Source organism: Pteronotus mesoamericanus, unplaced genomic scaffold, assembly GCF_021234165.1.
Source record: "Pteronotus mesoamericanus isolate MK-2021 breed Mesoamerican mustached bat unplaced genomic scaffold, CSHL_Meso_final contig_647, whole genome shotgun sequence".
Taxonomy (NCBI): domain Eukaryota; kingdom Metazoa; phylum Chordata; class Mammalia; order Chiroptera; family Mormoopidae; genus Pteronotus; species Pteronotus mesoamericanus.
This window is the reverse complement of record NW_026555227.1, coordinates 77818-96239: the sequence shown is the minus strand read 5'-3', so window position 1 is coordinate 96239 and position 18422 is coordinate 77818. Positions and strand designations below refer to the sequence as shown.

General features: G+C 34.4%; 1 protein-coding gene across 1 annotated transcript; it reads left to right on the top strand.

Moving 5' to 3' along the window:
- The first annotated feature begins 490 nt into the window (after positions 1-490).
- Positions 491-12803, top strand: CTSS (cathepsin S). Its single transcript, XM_054580979.1, has 8 exons — positions 491-613; positions 1585-1711; positions 3035-3157; positions 4020-4169; positions 5906-6133; positions 7159-7324; positions 8329-8431; positions 12189-12803. Exons 1-8 carry the CDS (start codon positions 588-590, stop codon positions 12286-12288), a joined length of 1023 nt encoding a protein of 340 aa, XP_054436954.1. The 5' UTR covers positions 491-587; the 3' UTR covers positions 12289-12803.
- Positions 12804-18422: the final 5619 nt, after the last annotated feature.

Genomic DNA, 18422 nt, shown 5'->3' with positions numbered 1-18422 from the left:
CCGATGATGCCCAACCAACTGAGCCACACTGGTCAGGGCCAGGTTTTCTTTTTCTGTAAATATGCTAACATATATTACTAACAATAAAGATATATTGAATTGATAAATCAAGGAATAGCTGAGTGAGAGAGAATAGTAGGTCACAGATGAGTTATGTTAAAAGGAATCAGATGGGTTCTAGGAAATTATGGAGGAAGCTTGGATTTCAAAAGCTTACTCCTAATTTCTTCATAACTAAATTTTTCCATCCAAAGACTGGTATTTTTAGGTAAAGTGAATTATCAAAATGGTGAGAGATTAAATGGTAAACTTGTACTGCTATTATTTTGCTGTGTAGGTTTTATTGATCTCTTGTACTGGGGGCTCTTTTTCATGCTTAGTGCACCTACTTTGTCCCTAAAACCATAGGGAGAGGGCTGGAGGCAGCTGATCTAGTTTGATTTCAAATGAAACTGAAATGAAAGTTCACTTCCTCTTCGTGGACACCTCATGTGACAAGTTCTAATTTTCTTCAAGTAAAATTCAGCTGAAGTTTCTTCACTGCCTTTCGTATCTTTGGAGAGAGCCCACCTTCAAGCATTCTTAGTATGGGAACAACTGCTGGATCCATTATGTATGTACTTTCCGGGGTTTTTTCTCCCATTTCATCTTTAAACCCTTCGTGTTCTGAGCTTGCTCTGCCTGCCAGGTTTTAAATCTTTGGTTTCAGGAAGTAAACTAAAAAATCATGTTGTTCAATTTGCCTCTTTTTCTTTTTACAAAAAATAATTTATTTTTGAAAAGTTGCTGTGTGCTTGGACATCCAAGCCTGAGGCTGAAACATAGCTTCCTTTGGAATATAATTTGAAGATTTACATGGTCACAGTTCCAGTTATTTTGAATTAAAAAGAAATGGAAAAGAAAGTAGAATCCAGTTTGAGAAAGAGCTAGTTACTGAATTTCTGTTAAAGTCTTTTTGTATTAAATATGTAAGTGGTGTTTTCAAAAGTAGTTAATTGCTTCCTTTGAAATAGATAGTCTGCTTGTTGGGGGGAAAAGTTAAAAAAATAAAATGACCCTTGGATGTAAAAATCGATACATGGGAGTTGTCTATTAGCCATTTCTAAATGTTGTGGATATTTTAATAAGCCAGTTAAGAAGAACTTATATATTCAAAAATTGTGAAGCTAAATGATTTTTCCAAGGTTTGCCTTCCCCTTAAGGAGGAGAATTTCTCTTGATCAGATTTGTTTGCAAATCCTGAACAGTCCCTGCTTCCTGTAACAATACCCAGCCATGGATGTAAATTTGGTTGGCCAGGTATCAGGAAATTTCTGAAAACCACTTTTTAAAAAGCTACTAAGCATTATAAGTAGAATTTCAGACATAAATCTGAAGTTATTCCCTGTGACTATATGGGATGGGGCAAAAGTAGGTTTACTACAATGTGAGTAGGTGAAACGCAGTTTCTTCTTGTATTATTATTTATTAATTATTGTATTATTTTCCATACCAAAAACTGTAAACCTACTTTTGTTATGAAAAATATGGTCACAATATATGTAGCTAATAGCTACTCTTCCCATGTGACCGTTCCCTTAACAGAATGAAATGGCTCGTTTGGGTGCTCCTGGGGTGCTCTTCTGCAATGGCACAACTGCACAAAGATCCCACGTTGGATCATCACTGGGATCTCTGGAAGAAAACCTACGGCAAACAATACAAGGAAAAGGTAGGTGGGATTGCTGCTTGAGTGATTTGCTTTTACTCTAGTACTCTGTGCTTCCTGCCTCTCAAATTGCAAGCAGTGTTTTCAGTAAATGTTATGCTCACATTTCTTGCCAGTTTCTATTCTTGGTACTAGAGATACAGTAGGAAACAAAACAAAGTCCATGTTTTTATGGAGCTTATGTCCTAGTAAGGGAGACAAGAAATAAGTTAATAAATAAGCAGGTATGTAGTGTGTTAGATGGTGATAAGTGCAGTAGAAAACAATAAAGCAAGGCATGGAGGGTAGAAAGGGCCTTGGGTGACAGCTGGGAGAGGCTGGGAGTGATTATTCTATATAATGGTCAGGGGATGCCTCACATATAAGGTGATATTTGAGGAGAGAATTGGATAGAAGCCAGGCAGCAGCAAAATAGATAACTGGAGTGAAGGTCCCCGGCCCAGGGGGAAAGAGTGCGGTACTGTCTGGGGACTAACAGGCCCTTATTTCAGTCTCTGGAATGTAGAAGGGCTTAAATTCCAGACTTGAAAGAGTTGGATAGAATCAGCAATCTGGAAGATAGTACTGAAGCATTCACCCACAAGGTAGCACATGAAAATAATAATTTTAAAAAACTATAAAAATAAAAAGGTAAAAGAGATGAAAGAGAGTTTGAGACTCCAAAATATATCTGATAGAGCTTTCTGAAGAAGAGAAATAGATGGAATGGTAGAGAAGCAATATTTGAAGAGATACTGGTTGAGAATTTTCCAGATATGAAAAAAAAAACCCATAACAAAACCTGTCCTTTTGTGTCCCTCAATCAGAAGTATCCAAGAGAGGAAATAAAGAAAGTCACACTCAGACTTGTACAGTAAAACTGCAAAATATTAAAGAGAATCACAAAAGTTAAGAAACTTAAAAACAAATACAACAATTAGACTGACATCTGCAATAATAAATACCAGAAGACAATGGAGAAACATCTTCAAACTACTTAAGAACAATAGCTAGACATGTATAATCAAACTATTTTTCAAAAGTGAGTGTAAATAAAAGACATTTTTTTAAAAAGGCCTGGAGAAATTGGATTTACTGCCTACAAAGGATATACAAAAACTTTACAAAAGTTTTTGTAAAAGAAGCTTTATAGCAGATTGAGGAAGTTCATTACCTATATCACAAAATAATATTAATCACTAGTTTTATTGAATATATTAATTTATTCGCATGCTCCCAAACAGATCCACAGGTGGTAAAATGCTTCATAAGAATTTTTATTTTCATTATTGAACACTTATTTGAGCAGAATTCAGTATAACTATATTGTTTTTCCTTATATTTTAGAATGAGGAAATAGTACGACGTCTCATCTGGGAAAAGAATCTAAAATTTGTGATGCTTCACAATCTGGAGCATTCAATGGGAATGCATTCATACGATCTAGGCATGAACCACCTGGGAGACATGGTAGGTAAACTATAAATAATCCTACTTTTATGTCTCAAGCATGATTGCTGTCTCTCCAAAAGCAATTTGAAAGTAAATGACAAAGGCAAATTATCTACATGTGTACAAAATTAGGATAATGTAGAATTTAAAGAAAAGAATTTGTACAGATTCCTTTAGTCCTACTGTGACCACTTTCCTTAACAAATCTCTTCTTTATTTTAAATTCACAGACTTCTATTGCTTTTAAGAAAGCATTGCCTAAAGACTACTCACAAACTTTAGGGTAGTTACCATACTTATATAAGTCTAAATTGACAATTTAATATGGCCCACCTGCTTCCTTAATTGAGGAATATGGGTATTTAATATCACATAATCTCCCATTAATTTTTAGATTCTGTTCTACCCTGCAAACCTTTACCAGAATTAAAAATCATAGGAGCATTTGAGATCTTGCTCCCTGGCATGTTGTCAATTTGACTCAAATAAAATCTTATGGAAAAAAAAAGAACCATAGTGCCCCCTTGGAAGGGATTAAATTTCCACTTAAATGTAGGAATCTCCTTTGTAATTCTTTCTAACAAGGAAAATCAGTTCAGTCCACTTTTTAGACAGCTCTTCTATAAAATTATGCCTTGCTTTGAACAAAAATCTACTTCCCTGTAACTTCTAGTTTTTACAATTTTCTTCTTTTCCTTCCCAATGTCTAACTTGGATACTAATGCAAAGTGTAAGAGTAAAGAAGAAACCCAGATAATTCACCTATATTGGTCACAACTACAACTAGTTTTTCTCAGTTGTTAAATATATTCGCAGTTACAGTTATTAGGATATTGAAAAGCAGGATATAAGTGAAAGGAGATATATATTTGCCTTGTAGACCAGTGAAGAAGTGATGTCTTTGATGAGTTCTCTCAGAGTTCCCAGCCAGTGGCAGAGAAATATCACTTACAAGTCAAACCCTAATCAGAAATTACCTGATTCTATGGACTGGAGAGACAAGGGGTGTGTTACTGAAGTGAAAAACCAGGTGAGTATTATCCCAGGCCTCTGTACCCCAGGTAGAAATCTCTCTTCCTCTAGATACATAATTTGACAGTGAATCCCCCTTACGTTATTTTCTAATTATTTTTGTTATTCTGTCTTCCTAACTAAATTGTAAGCTCCTTGAAGGCAAGGACCACATATCATACTTTATTTGTATTTCCCACAGTGCTTAGAACACCAGTGATTAGAGCCACATTATACAAAAACTGCGAACTAAGAAAATAGGTCAAGACAAGCTTTCAGTGCCCATGCTGTCCATCAACTGCACTGGACCCTCCACCAAGCCAGTTGCTTGAGAAACATTATTGTATGTAAGAGAATATCTAAAAGGAAGTTCCTCACTCCATCTCACTTATGAAATTCAGGTTTGAAGAAGAGGAAGGAACTAGAGCTCAGGGTGGGCTATGCATTGTACCAGTCAAATTAATTCATGAGTAGGTTTGCATTATTAGAATTAGAAATATGAGCTTTAAAAATTTGTTCCTATGTTTTTATATTTCCTTTAGTTCTCTTGCAAAAAAAAAAAACAGCTGCAAAAATCCTAAATTAGTTAGTGATAAATAGAAGTAAAACATAAGCATTGTCTTAGAGGTCTGGGTAAGGAAGGATCAGAGTATTCTGAGAAGCTGCTGTGGCATGTGTTCAATGAACAATGTAAGAATGAGTGAATGGTATTGCTAATCTCTTTTCCACCTATTGATTTTTCTTTCAACTAGTTTTGGGTTTCTTTCTGGAGCTTCTCAAGAATAAAAGTTTGGGAAGATCTGATAAACTACATATTTAGGTGTTGACTATAAATAATTTAATGAGCTTCTTTCCTTGGGTGCTTGCATTTTAACAGGTGATTTTGCTTTAACCAAAAGCAAATTCAATTTGCTTCATTTGGGTAGAGAGCAAGGTGGGATGAGAAGAGAATGAGAGCAATTATGATAGGGTTCTGGACCCTCTGCACCTTTTTAACTGAAGCAGCTTCTGTTTTTCTGTTTGTAAAATATCTTTTGATTAAAAAATTCTGAAGCTAAAAGAAATGTTAACCTTATGTTTTAGACATCATTTGGCAGGAGGAAGCGTATTTTAGGTCAAGGGAATCACCCAGCTCCTCTCAAAACCATTTTACTGTAGACATCTATTTCTTTTACTTAAGGGTGAAGATAGTGGGGATTTAGTACATGCTTAAGTACTGTTTCTTAATATACTCGATTATGGCAGTTATGCTCTGAGCTCAGCCTTTTGCAAATCTTTATCAAGGTTGGACCTTGCCTAGAGAACAAGCAAGTGCTTAGTCTTCATTCCCATTGTCTAAGACAGCAATTTTCAACCTTTTTCATCTCATGGTACCCATAAACTAATTACTAAAATTCTGCAGCGCACCAAAAAAAGTACTATATTTTTTGCCGATCTAACAAAAAAATAGGTATCATTTTGATTCATTTACATCAGACAGCTATTGTTGTATTGGCTGATGTCATTTTTTATTTAATAATCTAAAGGGAAAGAGTTCAGTGTCCCTGACTAAATAGTCAGGTATTGCATGTCTTAAAAATTCCTGTGGCACACCAGTTGAAAATCACTGGTCTAAGAGAAAAGGAAATTGTAGTGGGGGGAGCTCTTCCAGAAAGTACTGAGAGCGCTGACATGTTGGGTGTTGCCCACTTTGTGTTATGAAATCTTCTGTTCTAACTTTCTGTGATTGCCTTTGTGACTTTGTTTCTGTTTTAGGGTTCTTGTGGTTCTTGTTGGGCTTTCAGTGCTGTGGGGGCCCTGGAAGCACAGGTGAAGCTGAAGACAGGAAAGCTGGTGTCTCTGAGTGCACAGAACCTGGTGGATTGCTCAAATGGAAAATACAGCAATAAGGGCTGCAATGGTGGATTCATGACAGAGGCTTTCCAATATATCATTGACAACAACGGCATCGAATCAGAAGCTTCTTATCCCTACAAAGCTGTGGTGGGTCACAAATGTTTTGTGCTGCCCCATGATCTTATATCCCTTGACTGACTGTACTAAATTCACCACCAATTGCTTGAGAAAGTGTCATATGTGTGTGAGAACCCTGGTCAGGAATTCTAAATTCTCAAACATTCTCTTTTTTTTTATGCATAGCCTTCTTAATTTATCAGTGTCATGTTGGTTGCCTTTAAACACGCAAATAGAATTCATGCTTAAAAATGGATTTTCAGCAAACCTTCCTTAAAATGCTTTCTCTATATTTGCCTGGTATTTAAACTTTTTGTCCTGTAGCTTCCCATGCTCACTCTTATTCTCAGATCAGCAACCACATCATTCTTCTACCTACTAAAAAGCTAAGTAATGCTCTTCCTCTTCCTTGCAAGTTCACTGTATATTTTATTCACTAATATAAGTAATATATCTATATTACAGAAAATTTAGAAAAGATTAAAAAATCACTCAAAAATCTCCTACCTTATCCACTATTATTTCAGTTTATTTCTTTCAGGTTCTTTTTCTTACTGAGCACTTCAAAAGCATAGCTGTATGAACAACAAATATGAATTGGTAACCTCCCCTTTTCCACATGAAATATACTATGTTTTCCATATTATATAGTCTTTATAAGCCATCATTTAAACTGCAGCTCATCTTGCACACATTATATCACCAAAAATATTTTAAAACTCTAATCTAGAGTTTATAATCTTTATGTAGTATACCCCTACAGTCCACCTCAGAGTCTGAGGGACATTATACTGACAACTTCTGCATGCATGAAGATGTCCACAATTTAAAACAACAGAATAGTTCCATATTTCCTCTGCTGTTAATGAAACATAGAACTTTTAGGTTTTGGAGAATTTGATTTTTCTTTTTTCAAAATCAGGAAGGTGCCTTAGACACTTGAAAAAGCTAAATGAGGGGGGAAAAAACATATCTGAAATCCAAACTTAGGATACTGGTGACTTATAAAGGGAGTTGAAGTATATACTATATTGGATTTTCACCTTCTTCTGCAGGATGGAAAATGCCAATATGACTCAAAATATCGAGCTGCCACATGTTCAAGATATACTGAACTTCCTACTGGCAGTGAAGATGCCTTGAAAGAAGCTGTGGCCAATAAAGGACCTGTGTCTGTTGCTATAGATGCAAGACATCCTTCTTTCTTTCTCTACAGAAGTGGTAAAACTCAAGATAGAGTATCCTCTTATTATATGCTGCCCTTGCACTATAAGAAAGAATATTATCCTTCCCCATCACTCAACCTCTGAGTGTTTTAGTAGGATAAACAGAATCCTCCATTTCATATATGTTTTTTATACCCAGTTCTAATTAGCAAAGTAATACTCACCCAAGTTTACTAATGCCATATTCCAAGTACTATGATGAATTCTTCCATGCATTATCTCATTTAATCCTCACAATAACCCTATTGTACCGATAAAAAATGATGTCTTACACAGGTCAACTTACCTAAAGTCACACAGTCAGGAAGTGGTCAGCTGGAATAGAAAATGCGCTGCATGACCCCAGAGCCTGCACTGCTGCCCACTGTAGCCATTGCATACTGCAGGGGCAGCAGAGCAGTGTACAAGGGGGCCCCCACTGATGGGACGGCATTGTATTAGATGAAGTAGAAGGCTATCATATTTTTTCTAAACCTCACCTAAAAAATCATTTAATCTAGTAAAGGATGAAATTGTATGGAAGAAACAATTTAGGAATATATACAAAGAAATACAGTAGGCCCTGGCTAGCTAGTTCAGTTGCTTAGAGCATTGTCTCAACACACTAAGTTTGCAGGTTTGATCCCTGGTCAGCACACATGTAAGAAGCAACCAATGAATGCATATATAAGTGAAACAGCGGGGTTGATGTACTCCCTCCCCTCTAATCAATTTTTAAAAATACAGTAGCTGTATATAAGTTAAAAAATAATTATAGATGCATAGCAGTTTATCAAAGAAAATTTCTGAGGGAACTATGATTAAATTGATGCCAAACTTGGCAAGAAAACTGACAAATACAGCATTGATGGCAAAGAATTAAGAAACTGAAATACTTAAAAAATGTTTCATTAACTTAGCCATATATGCAAAACAGTCTAATAAAAGTAATGGCATTTTCAAATGTCCTTCATTGTCACATACCATTCACTCTTTTCTCCACCTGTATTTTCTTCTCAGGTGTCTACTATGAACCAGCCTGTACTCTAGTCGTGAATCATGGTGTATTAGTGGTTGGCTATGGTAACCTTAATGGGAAAGACTACTGGCTTGTGAAAAACAGGTAATGTATTTGTGCTTTGATATATATTTAATTAAAATTAGGAATTAGAAGGAAGCTTAGCCAATGCTTTACTGTGATTATGATGATGATCATGATACTGACAATGATAATATCTTATAGTTTCTTCACTTCCTGTTATGCCTTCAGGACTTTATTTTCATGATTGATCTTCTACAATGATTCTCTGATTGTTCCTTCTTGATCTCTTTCATGAATATCTACTCCTCTGATTAGCTCACAAATGTTAGACTTTCCTCTTTTACCCATTACTCTTATTCTACATTTTTCTTGGGTTTCTTAGGATTTTAGGATCCTCCCACTCTTAGGATGTACTTTCAGATCTCTAGCTCTAGCTCTGACTTCTGCCCTGAACTTCAGACTTATTTATCTGGACATACCCACTTCCATGTATCTCAATTTCTCCAAACTTAATATGGACCCTCTTCACCATTGTCCTTCCCCAGAACTTCCCATCTCACTAAATGGCAACGCCATACAACACAGTCACCCAATTAGATACTATGGATTTGTCTTAGACCCTTCTAGATCCAATCAAACAATAAGTCAAATTAGTTGTACCTCATATCTGTCCTTGCTTCTGTTCCTTCTCCATTTCTTCTGTTAGTGCTCCAGTTCACACATCTCTTGCCTAAACTATCCTGTAGTCTTCTAACTGGTCTTCTTTAATCTCAAATCCATCTTTCATACTATTGCCAAACAAGTTTGTTTTAAATATGAGTCTGGGCTTATAACTCTTCTATTTAGTACCATTAAGTGTAAAATTAATGTTCCTTTAGAGAAAACAAGCTGTCTATGCTGTGGGCCCTACCTGCGTTGCCAGCCTCAACTCCTGGCACTTGTCTCACACTTCTCATTCTAGTTATATTGAACTATACACAGTTATATAATTTTATCTTTAATATTTCCATATGTTGGTTATGCTGTTCTCTCAGCCTGGAACATCCTTTCTCCTCCTTGGTTTATTCCTCTTTTCCTTCAAAACCAGCTTAAGGCATTATCTATACCAGAAAGTTCTTCGTAAAATCTTTGGGCTGGGTAAAATGCCTTTTTTTGTTTGTTTGTTTGTTTGTTTTTGTTATTTGCTCCCAAAATGTTCTATGCATACTGGAGTACAGTTCTTAAGGCAAGAATTTGCTTTCAGATATTTATTTAACTTGAGATTTTTTAAATCAGTTGAATTCCTTAAGGGAGGGTTAGTAGAACTTAGTCAAAAAGATGGCTGGGATTTTCTATAAAGCATGGGGCAATTGATCTTGGTCCATAAAGCTGAGAAAAATAAGTTGTGCAAATGTTAAATGGGATCTGGGGCTCCAACCTGTCCTTGACTGAATTCATACTGATAGTAATGACAGCCTCCACTCAACTTTCATTATCAGAATTTAGGTGCAAACTCAGTGCACCTAAATTTTTTTACCTATTGTTAAGACAGTGAAATAACTATATGGTAAGAGATAGCAAGATATTAATTACATAAGATTCTGGATGTTGTCTGAATTTCATTCCTCATACTACCTCACTCGCAAGAATGATGTAGGGATGGGGATAGTATAAAAGTTAGAGTAGGCTTTGAAAGAAAACAATTCTAGATTTCAACCCTGGCTTTGCAATTAACCATTTGTGTGACTTTGGACAGGACACTTTAACACTCTGCCCATTTTTCTCTTTTGTAAAAAGGAGATAGTACCTCACAGGATGATGATTAAATGAGATGTTAAGCTACTTAGCTCAGATTAAGCACTAAATAAATTGTGGCTATTAATGATAATAATAGCTTAGGCAGAATTATTATTGTTGATTTTGCTTATTGAACTGATACTAAAAGAGCACTGCATCCACTGATAAAAGGCGACAGTGGAGTTTGAATTTTATTCCAAAGGGGAGTGGCAATAAATCAAAGGAATAACAAAAAAAAAAGGAGCCTGTGGAAGAGTTTAAGGAGTGACCAGAGAGAGAAGAGAAAATCAGGACATGCTAGTATTGTAAAGCCAAGAGAAAAGTGAGGTGACAGTAGATAACCATTTTAAATGGTACAAGAGAGATAAAAATAACACCTGAAAAGTATCTAGTGAATGGCTAATACAAAGAACATTTAAGGCCTATTAAAGCACAGCTCTTTCATATCTTTTAAAGATTTTATTTCTTTATTTTCAGAGAGAGAGGAAGGGAGGGAGAAATAGTAAAACACAACTGGGTACCTGCCCCACAACCCAGGCATGTGTCCCAACCAGGAATTGAACCAGTGACCTTTTAGTTCCACAGATGATATCCAACTCACTGAGCCACACCGGTCAGGACAGAGCACAGCTGTTCTAAATTATGCTACTTGTGTATTTGAAAAAATAAATTAAAATTAAATTAAAAAAATAAAATACAAAAAAATAAAATAAAATAAATTATGCTACTTGTTTTCTTGCAATAAGAAATTGCAAGAAAGTAATTTCTTGTTTTCTTTGTTCCTTCAGTGCATGCAAAAATAGCCCTCCTTTGAGTCCTGACTAAATTTTTGCAAGAGCTTTCCTTTGCCTCTGGAATTAAACTAAAGGTTCCCTAGCCTGCTATTGGCCCCAAGCCACTTTCTATCCTCTTTTCCCACTACTCCCTTAAAGACATCCAATTTTCCTTTCAACCAAATTTCTTATTACTCTCCAAATACAAAAACAAAAGGCATTCTCTCAGTTTCACGCTTTTATTTTTATCCTAGTTATAGCACTCAGTGAATTCTGCTTCATATTACAATTATTTGTATACCAACAATTAAACCTCAGAATCATAAAGAACTTCAGTAATAATTTCTCTGACAAGGATTTTGTATGTTTTTTCATTAGTCTGGCAAAGTGAAAAAAAGGAGTATTTTGGCAAATCTTTTATAAATCTAAATTTATTTGACTCAAAATCTTCTTAAGTTTTGTTTCTGTGGCTAAAATGTCCTTTCTTTTACAACATGATAGTGATAGTCACAAATTTTTTTTTATGTCTGTACTTGCTAATTTAAAAATTGGTAACTTACGTCAATCCAAAATTCTTTTTGGAAATTCTCGAAGTCCATGAAATCCAAAAGTAAGAGAACCACTGATCCCTTCTAACCTTTTCCTGACCCATGAATCCCCTTTCCAACATCTCTGACAAGTTTTGCAGATCTCTGATTGAACACTTCCAATGCCAGGGAGCTCACCTCCTCTCAAAGAAGCATATTTGATTTAACAACTTTAACTCTGAAAAAGTATCATCTCAGCTCCATTTCTAGGTCAAAAGCTGTATGAGAGCTGCACTTTTTATTGCTTACTTTAGAATTCCCTGACCTATGCCTTTTCCATAGTAGTTGCTCAAAAAATATTTCTTAATTGATATTCTCTAAAGGAATTTAAGTTTGATAGAAAATCATCGTCTATGATCTTATTGTGCAAAAAAATTTAGAGATGAGCCCACTGGAAAGGTTAATAATATTATTTGTCTGCATAAGGGCATATTTACAAAGTAAAGGGATTAAAGGTTTGGAATGGACATTATATTGTTTTCTTTACATATTAAGTCTATTCATCAATACTGTTTAGCACTAAAGCCTGCCAAGCTTCCTTTGAAAATCGCCTGAAAGTCCTGGGGAAATTATTATAATATTTTGTTCTAACTTGTTTTATAGCTTTTTATATATGATTGCTTTATGATAAAAACAATGAGATAAAAAAAATTGATAATGTGGTATTCACTTGCAATTTTGTGTTAACTTGTTTTTCTAAAGCTGGGGCCTCCACTTTGGTGACCAAGGATATATTCGGATGGCAAGAAATAGTGGAAATCATTGTGGGATTGCTAGTTATGCCTCTTACCCAGAAATCTAAAGGATCTCTTCATTTTATAACAAGTCAAGAAAGATGAAACACTTTCTCTTCACTTAATTTTGCCTGCTGTGATCAGTAGAAATAAGTGTCATAACTAATATATAGTTATTGTATTAACAGAATCTATCGTTTGACTCCTAGTTTTTCAACTTTGCAGATCTTGAAAAAATTTGCTAAGTAAAAATTAATAATACACTATATATATAACTGTATGAGTATTAGTCAACCTAATACAATTTGTCATTGTCTTATTTTACCTCTGTCTTTTTGTGTCCCCGGATATCCTTTTGCAACTTGATGGCATTTAAATGCTTAATAAATATCTGTCTTTTTAACTTTGTATTATTGGCACATACCATTCTTTTCTTATTCCTAGGTGATATTACAATCTATCATGAAAATATAAATTGTGGTATGCTGGTGATGGGCTATGGCAGCTTCAATGGAAAAAACTATTAAGTTAATAATGTGGCTCAGATTGTATCTTTGCACATAAAAGTATTCAATAAATTTTTTAAATGAATAAAATTAAAGTAGACAAATGCTTAAGCAACAACTTGTTTCCACACACTTTATAAGAATTATTTTAATGGCCAAAAATTAACATAATAATTCAGTTCCTTTTATCTAGTCATTAGTGATTTGGTCAGGACATTTTTGGGGCAAATAATTAAGTCATACTGAATAAAATAACCAAACTACATTTCTTTTAATATTAATGTCCCATTACTCATTGTTATCTAATTCAGACTGATTTTCCTCACAACTGCTGTAGATTTGTAAATGGGTTCTAAAAAGGCAGCAAGACTTTTAAGTTTCCTAAGTTCATGCCTATGACATAAAATGTGTGTGGGATGATGTGATGCCATCAGTATATCTTAAACTGAACTTAAACTAATTTCACTATCTCTTATTCCCTCTGCATAAAGTACATTTTAAAGAACAAGAATTACTAACTATAAAAACATGGTTATAATATGTCTATCATCAAAAGTATAGAGAAACATTATAGTTAAAAAGGATTTAGTTGATTAATCTTTAGTTTTTACTTTGCCCACAATTTTTCAAGCACTGTAAATGAAACAAAAATATGGGTTCTTTACCTTTGTCAGTCTGATGAAACCTATGGACACCTTCTCAGAATAACATTTTTAAGTGCATAAAATAGAATACATAGAATTTCAAAAGAAGCTGACTATATTGAAATAGTTATTAAAATGGTAAAATATACATTTGTGCTATAGTAATATATTGTGCATACTTCTTTATAAATGCATTAAATAACAAGAGTTAATAACCATCTTAAATTTGAAGTACTGGTGAATATAAATGATATCTGAAGGTATGTGCAAAAATTGTAGTGTGATATGAAAATATCTGAGTTTTCTTTTGGTTATAAAATTATAAGTCTTGCTAATATTGTGGTTTATGGACAATATAAAGGAAATGCTAACTTTCATTAGAGGTTAGTGAAAATATAGATGTAATTTGTCTCCCATACAAATTCACAAAATTTCTGAATTCTATCCATGGATCCTTTAGGAATTAAATGTTTAATAAAAAATCTTTATTGTCCAACAGAAGGGGAAATTTTAGGAATAGGGAATTTCAAACTTAGAGAGACAAAACTTTTTTAAATAAAAAGTTTGAAATAAAAAGAAATTTAAGAAAAGCTTATTCTGGAACCTGTATATAGGATAATTTGAATAAAGTAAAAAGAAAACTAGCTGGAAGATATCACCTTAAGTTTATACATGAGGTGATATAACCCTAGACAGATTCAACAGCTGCAAGAAAATGAATAAAATTAAAAAAAAAACCCAAAGTGAAAATCTGGGAGTCATTATAGAGTAAAAGTTAACAAAAATTTAACTGGATAACAAAGGTAAAGAAAAAAGAGAATTTAAACATTCCATAAGTAAAAGTCCACTAAACAACACTATTAAAAATGTATAAAAAATATATGAAGACAGAGACATTATTTCTTTGAATAAAATTACTCTTTTCTTATTCTTCTCTAAATGGGGATCTTGATGATGATTCAAATATACATACTCTAAGTTAGCAGAGAGCTGTCTTTAAAAAAAAAAAAGCCCTGGCTGGGTGGCTCAGTTGGTTGGAGTGTTGTCCCATGGACCTAAAGACTGTCGGTTCAATCCCCGCTCAGGGCGCAAACCTAAGTGGCGAGTTCAATCCCCAGCTGGGGGCCTATGGGAGGCAACCAATCAATATTTCTCTCTCACATCATTTCTTTCTTTCTCCTTCCCTCTCTCTCTAAACTCAATAAAGACATCCTTGGGTGAAGATTAAAAAATAATAATAATACCAGTTCCTAAACATTGACTAGTAATTTCTGCATATCTTGGTTTTCCTATCTCATTTGGAGACAGTTTTCTATATTTTCTATGCTCTAGCCATACTGGCCTTCCTTCCAATTTTTAAGCACTCTTCACTTGAGGGTCTTTGCAAGTGTTCTCTGCCTCTAATTCTTCCTTCACCCCAACTTTTCTAGTAACTTCTATTCTACACATACTTCTGATTGAAATTCAAGTGTGACTTCCTCAGAGAGCCTTCCATGACCCACCTTCTCATAAAGTAAGGTTCTCCACTTTTGACTTTCTTATTAAATACAGTGCTTTTCTTTTATAAGATATCAAGTTATAGTTATATATGTATTTATAGGCTTATTTGTATAACATCTCCTTCATTAGATTGTAAGCTCAGTGAGGGCTGAAATCATGACTCTTGTTTACCACATTTTACCTAGAACATAGCATAGTGCCAGCCTTAACGGAGTCAGTTACTGTTGAAAGAAATAACCAATGAATACAAATGAATGATGAACACACTGTGTTAGAAGTTTAAAAAAATACTAATAGTTTGTTCACAATAATGGAAATCTAACACATTTTAGAAACTTTTGAAATTTCTGTTAAAATTTAAAGGAACCTGTTATTCAAAATTTTCTCTCCCTTCCTCTCTTTCTCTTTCCTACTCTTCCCAGGACTGTACTTTGAAAGGATTTTGTTCCTTTCTCCTTTCTGCTTCACTAAGATAAAGATAATTAATGAGATTGTTTTTAATAAAACAGGAAGTTAAAAATTATATAATATGTAGCTATCTGTTCCTGAGATAATTTTTAAAATTTACTTAATTTTTAGTACAACTAACATATTCATATGGCTCAAAATATAAGAAAAAGAATATCAAAATGATGAACATTAAAATGGCAATAAATTCACAACTATCAATAATCGAATCCAAATAACAAATTAAGCAAACAAGCAGAAGAGGAACGGAATCATCGATAGGGAGATCATTTGGCGGGTTATCAGTTGGGATGGGGAAGGGGGGAAAAAAGGGGGAAAGATACAGGGATAAAGAAGCACAAATTGGTAGGTACAAAATAGACTAGAGGATATAAAGAACAGTATAGGTGATGGAGTAGCCAAAGAACTTGCATGTATGACCCATGGACATGAACTAAGGGGAGTGATTGCTGAAAGGAATGGGAGTACCAGGTGGAGGGCAGCAAAGGGGAAAAATTGGGACAACTATAATAACATAATCAATGAAATATATTTTTTTTAAATATCAAAAAATAATGTAGGGACAAAAATTTATCTTTTCCTACTACCTTCCTACATTCTTCTGCTGATGCCCTGTAAATTGTACTGACAAAGGCAGATATTAACAAGAGAAAAGCATAAAAATTTATTTAATGTAAGTTTTACATTACACAGAGCCTTCATAAGGAAATAAGGGCTTGAAGAACCAGTTAAACTTCATTGTTTTTAGACTATATTTGACGATGAATGGAAAGTCCTGGAAAAATGTGATAGGACAAAAGGGTATGAGTTAAGGGGAGTAAATGGGAGGAAATTTAGCAAGGCCTACTCCTTGGGATTTCTCTCAGCATCCTTTTGTCTCTGAAGAAAAGGATGTTCCTTTCCTCTAGGTAAACGGAGGGCGCTTCTCATAAGACCATCTTGTGACTTGCTTCAGAGAGTCCTTCAACACCTGCTATTTCTATGAACTGCTTCAGGGGAAAGGAGACAGCTAGAAAAGATACAGCTAAGAAAGAGCCCTTCCTTCTGCAGTTTCTCAAATTCCTTCAGCTTAAAATAATTGATATGCCAAGGTGCCATATTTTGGGGTAGCATGTTCTAAACCTTGTCAGTATATAACAGTCAATTCTCATTGTTTGCCATACTTACGTGCAAATAATACTGTGAACTCTGAATTACTGAGTACTGAACCATAGCTTCTACGGGATATAGAGGGTTAGATTCCTGCGAGACACTGGTCACATTTTCCTCAACTGATTTTTACATAACCTTGTTTTATGTATGTCTCCATTTAAAGACATCTTATTTAATATATTTTGTTGATTTACTAACATTGAACTCGCAACCAATAGTACTATGTCTGAACAAGGCTTATTAACAAATGTATTTTCTCTGTAAGGCACATTACAATTTTCAGATGTACAGAATAGTGGTTAGACATTGATATAACTTAAAAAGTGTTCCCCCCCATATTTAGTACCATCTGACACCATACACAGCTATTACAATATTATTGACTATATTCTCTATGGTGTACTTTACATCCCCATAACTATTTCATAACTTCCAATTACATAACAACTTTCTTATGTTTAGGAACACTAAAAAGCACTTCAGCACTATTTTTTAACAGCAAAATCACACAAAATAGCACAAAAATGCAAAAAAATATGGTGCTAAATAGAACGCAAATGGAACACTTGTTTAAATATGAGAGCTGAAACAAAAAGAGAGAGTATCATCTGTTCAACCTCATCTGGGAACACATGTGTAGGGAGACTCAGAATTTTGCCACTCTACACATGTCTCCAAATTACTGCAAAAATGCTGTATTGAATTGATAATCAAATTGAGGGTTACCAATAAATTTTAGTTAATAGGCAGATTCAAATTTATGAAGTCCATGAATAATAAAGACTGACCATAAACACAGTGAAAAATCTCTATCTTACTCCTTTCCCCATAGGCTCAGATCCCTCCTGCTTAGAAGTAATCACTGTTATTAGTTTCTTGTATATTTTCCTAGACTTTATTATGCATATATAGGCAATTTAAACATATATATGTTATATTTATCATCAATTTTTAAGGGGCCCAGAATATGCCACTGTGGCAAACAAATTATTTTGAACTAAAGACACTTGAAAGTAAACGCCAGCAGAAAGAGGCTTTTTCTCAGCTGTCCTTACTTTCCCATAAGCAATGTCTCCCGGAATAATTCACTGTCATGAAGCACCCCCCAGGGAGTTTCACAAAAGGAAAGATTGACTTTTATCGCCAAAGATGAGAAGTCAGCACAAGTCAGCACCTGGATAGGAAAACACCTAAGCATTGTCATAAAACTATCATATATCCCATTTATTCTCTGAAGGACCTATTTATTTTTCCTAAAAGTCATTTGTTCTCCCGTAAGTGCCCCTCTTCTCCTTCCGATTCCCTATTAAGATGGCACATAAACTCCAAATTCTAACCACATCCTTGAGTCATATTTCTTTCTGAACTCCTGTGCATATGTACATAATTAAACGTTTTTTTCCTCTGGTTACTCTGTGTGATGTCAGTTTAATTTGCAGGTCCCCACGTACTAAACCTAAGAGGACAGAGAAAAAGTTTTTCCTCCCCAACAATTTCAAATAGCAAACTATAAATTTTATAAGAATTGATCCATAGTATATAAATATGTGTATCTTGGCAGTGCTTGTGTAATATAACTAAGAATTTATCAATTTCTAACAAGCAAAAATGTTATGTTCTCTACAATACAGTAGTAGCTTAACAGCTACTGACCTAGGAGCTGTTAAACAATTCGGGGCACATACAAAATGGTACTATCATTAACACTACGCACAAATGAAGGTTGTTCATCTGTAAAGCTTAATATCCCATTCTCTGAACCAATATTTATAAAATCAGTAATATTTTTGAATTAATGATAATTTTAGCTCTTCTTTTTAGTACTTACCTTCAGGTTTCTAATGTATTTGTATTGCTACTTTTTGACTTACCAATTTTAAATGTTATCTGTATACTACTATTACAGTAGTTGATGTTTAAGATCTCTTTCAC

Coding starts and splice junctions, on each gene's coding strand:
- CTSS (XM_054580979.1), top strand. CDS start 588: ATGGGAACAACTGCTGGATCCATTAT. Junction 6,134..7,158: donor CTTATCCCTACAAAGCTGTG/GTGGGTCACAAA, acceptor CTTCTTCTGCAG/GATGGAAAATGCCAATATGA. Junction 7,325..8,328: donor TTTCTTTCTCTACAGAAGTG/GTAAAACTCAAG, acceptor TTTTCTTCTCAG/GTGTCTACTATGAACCAGCC.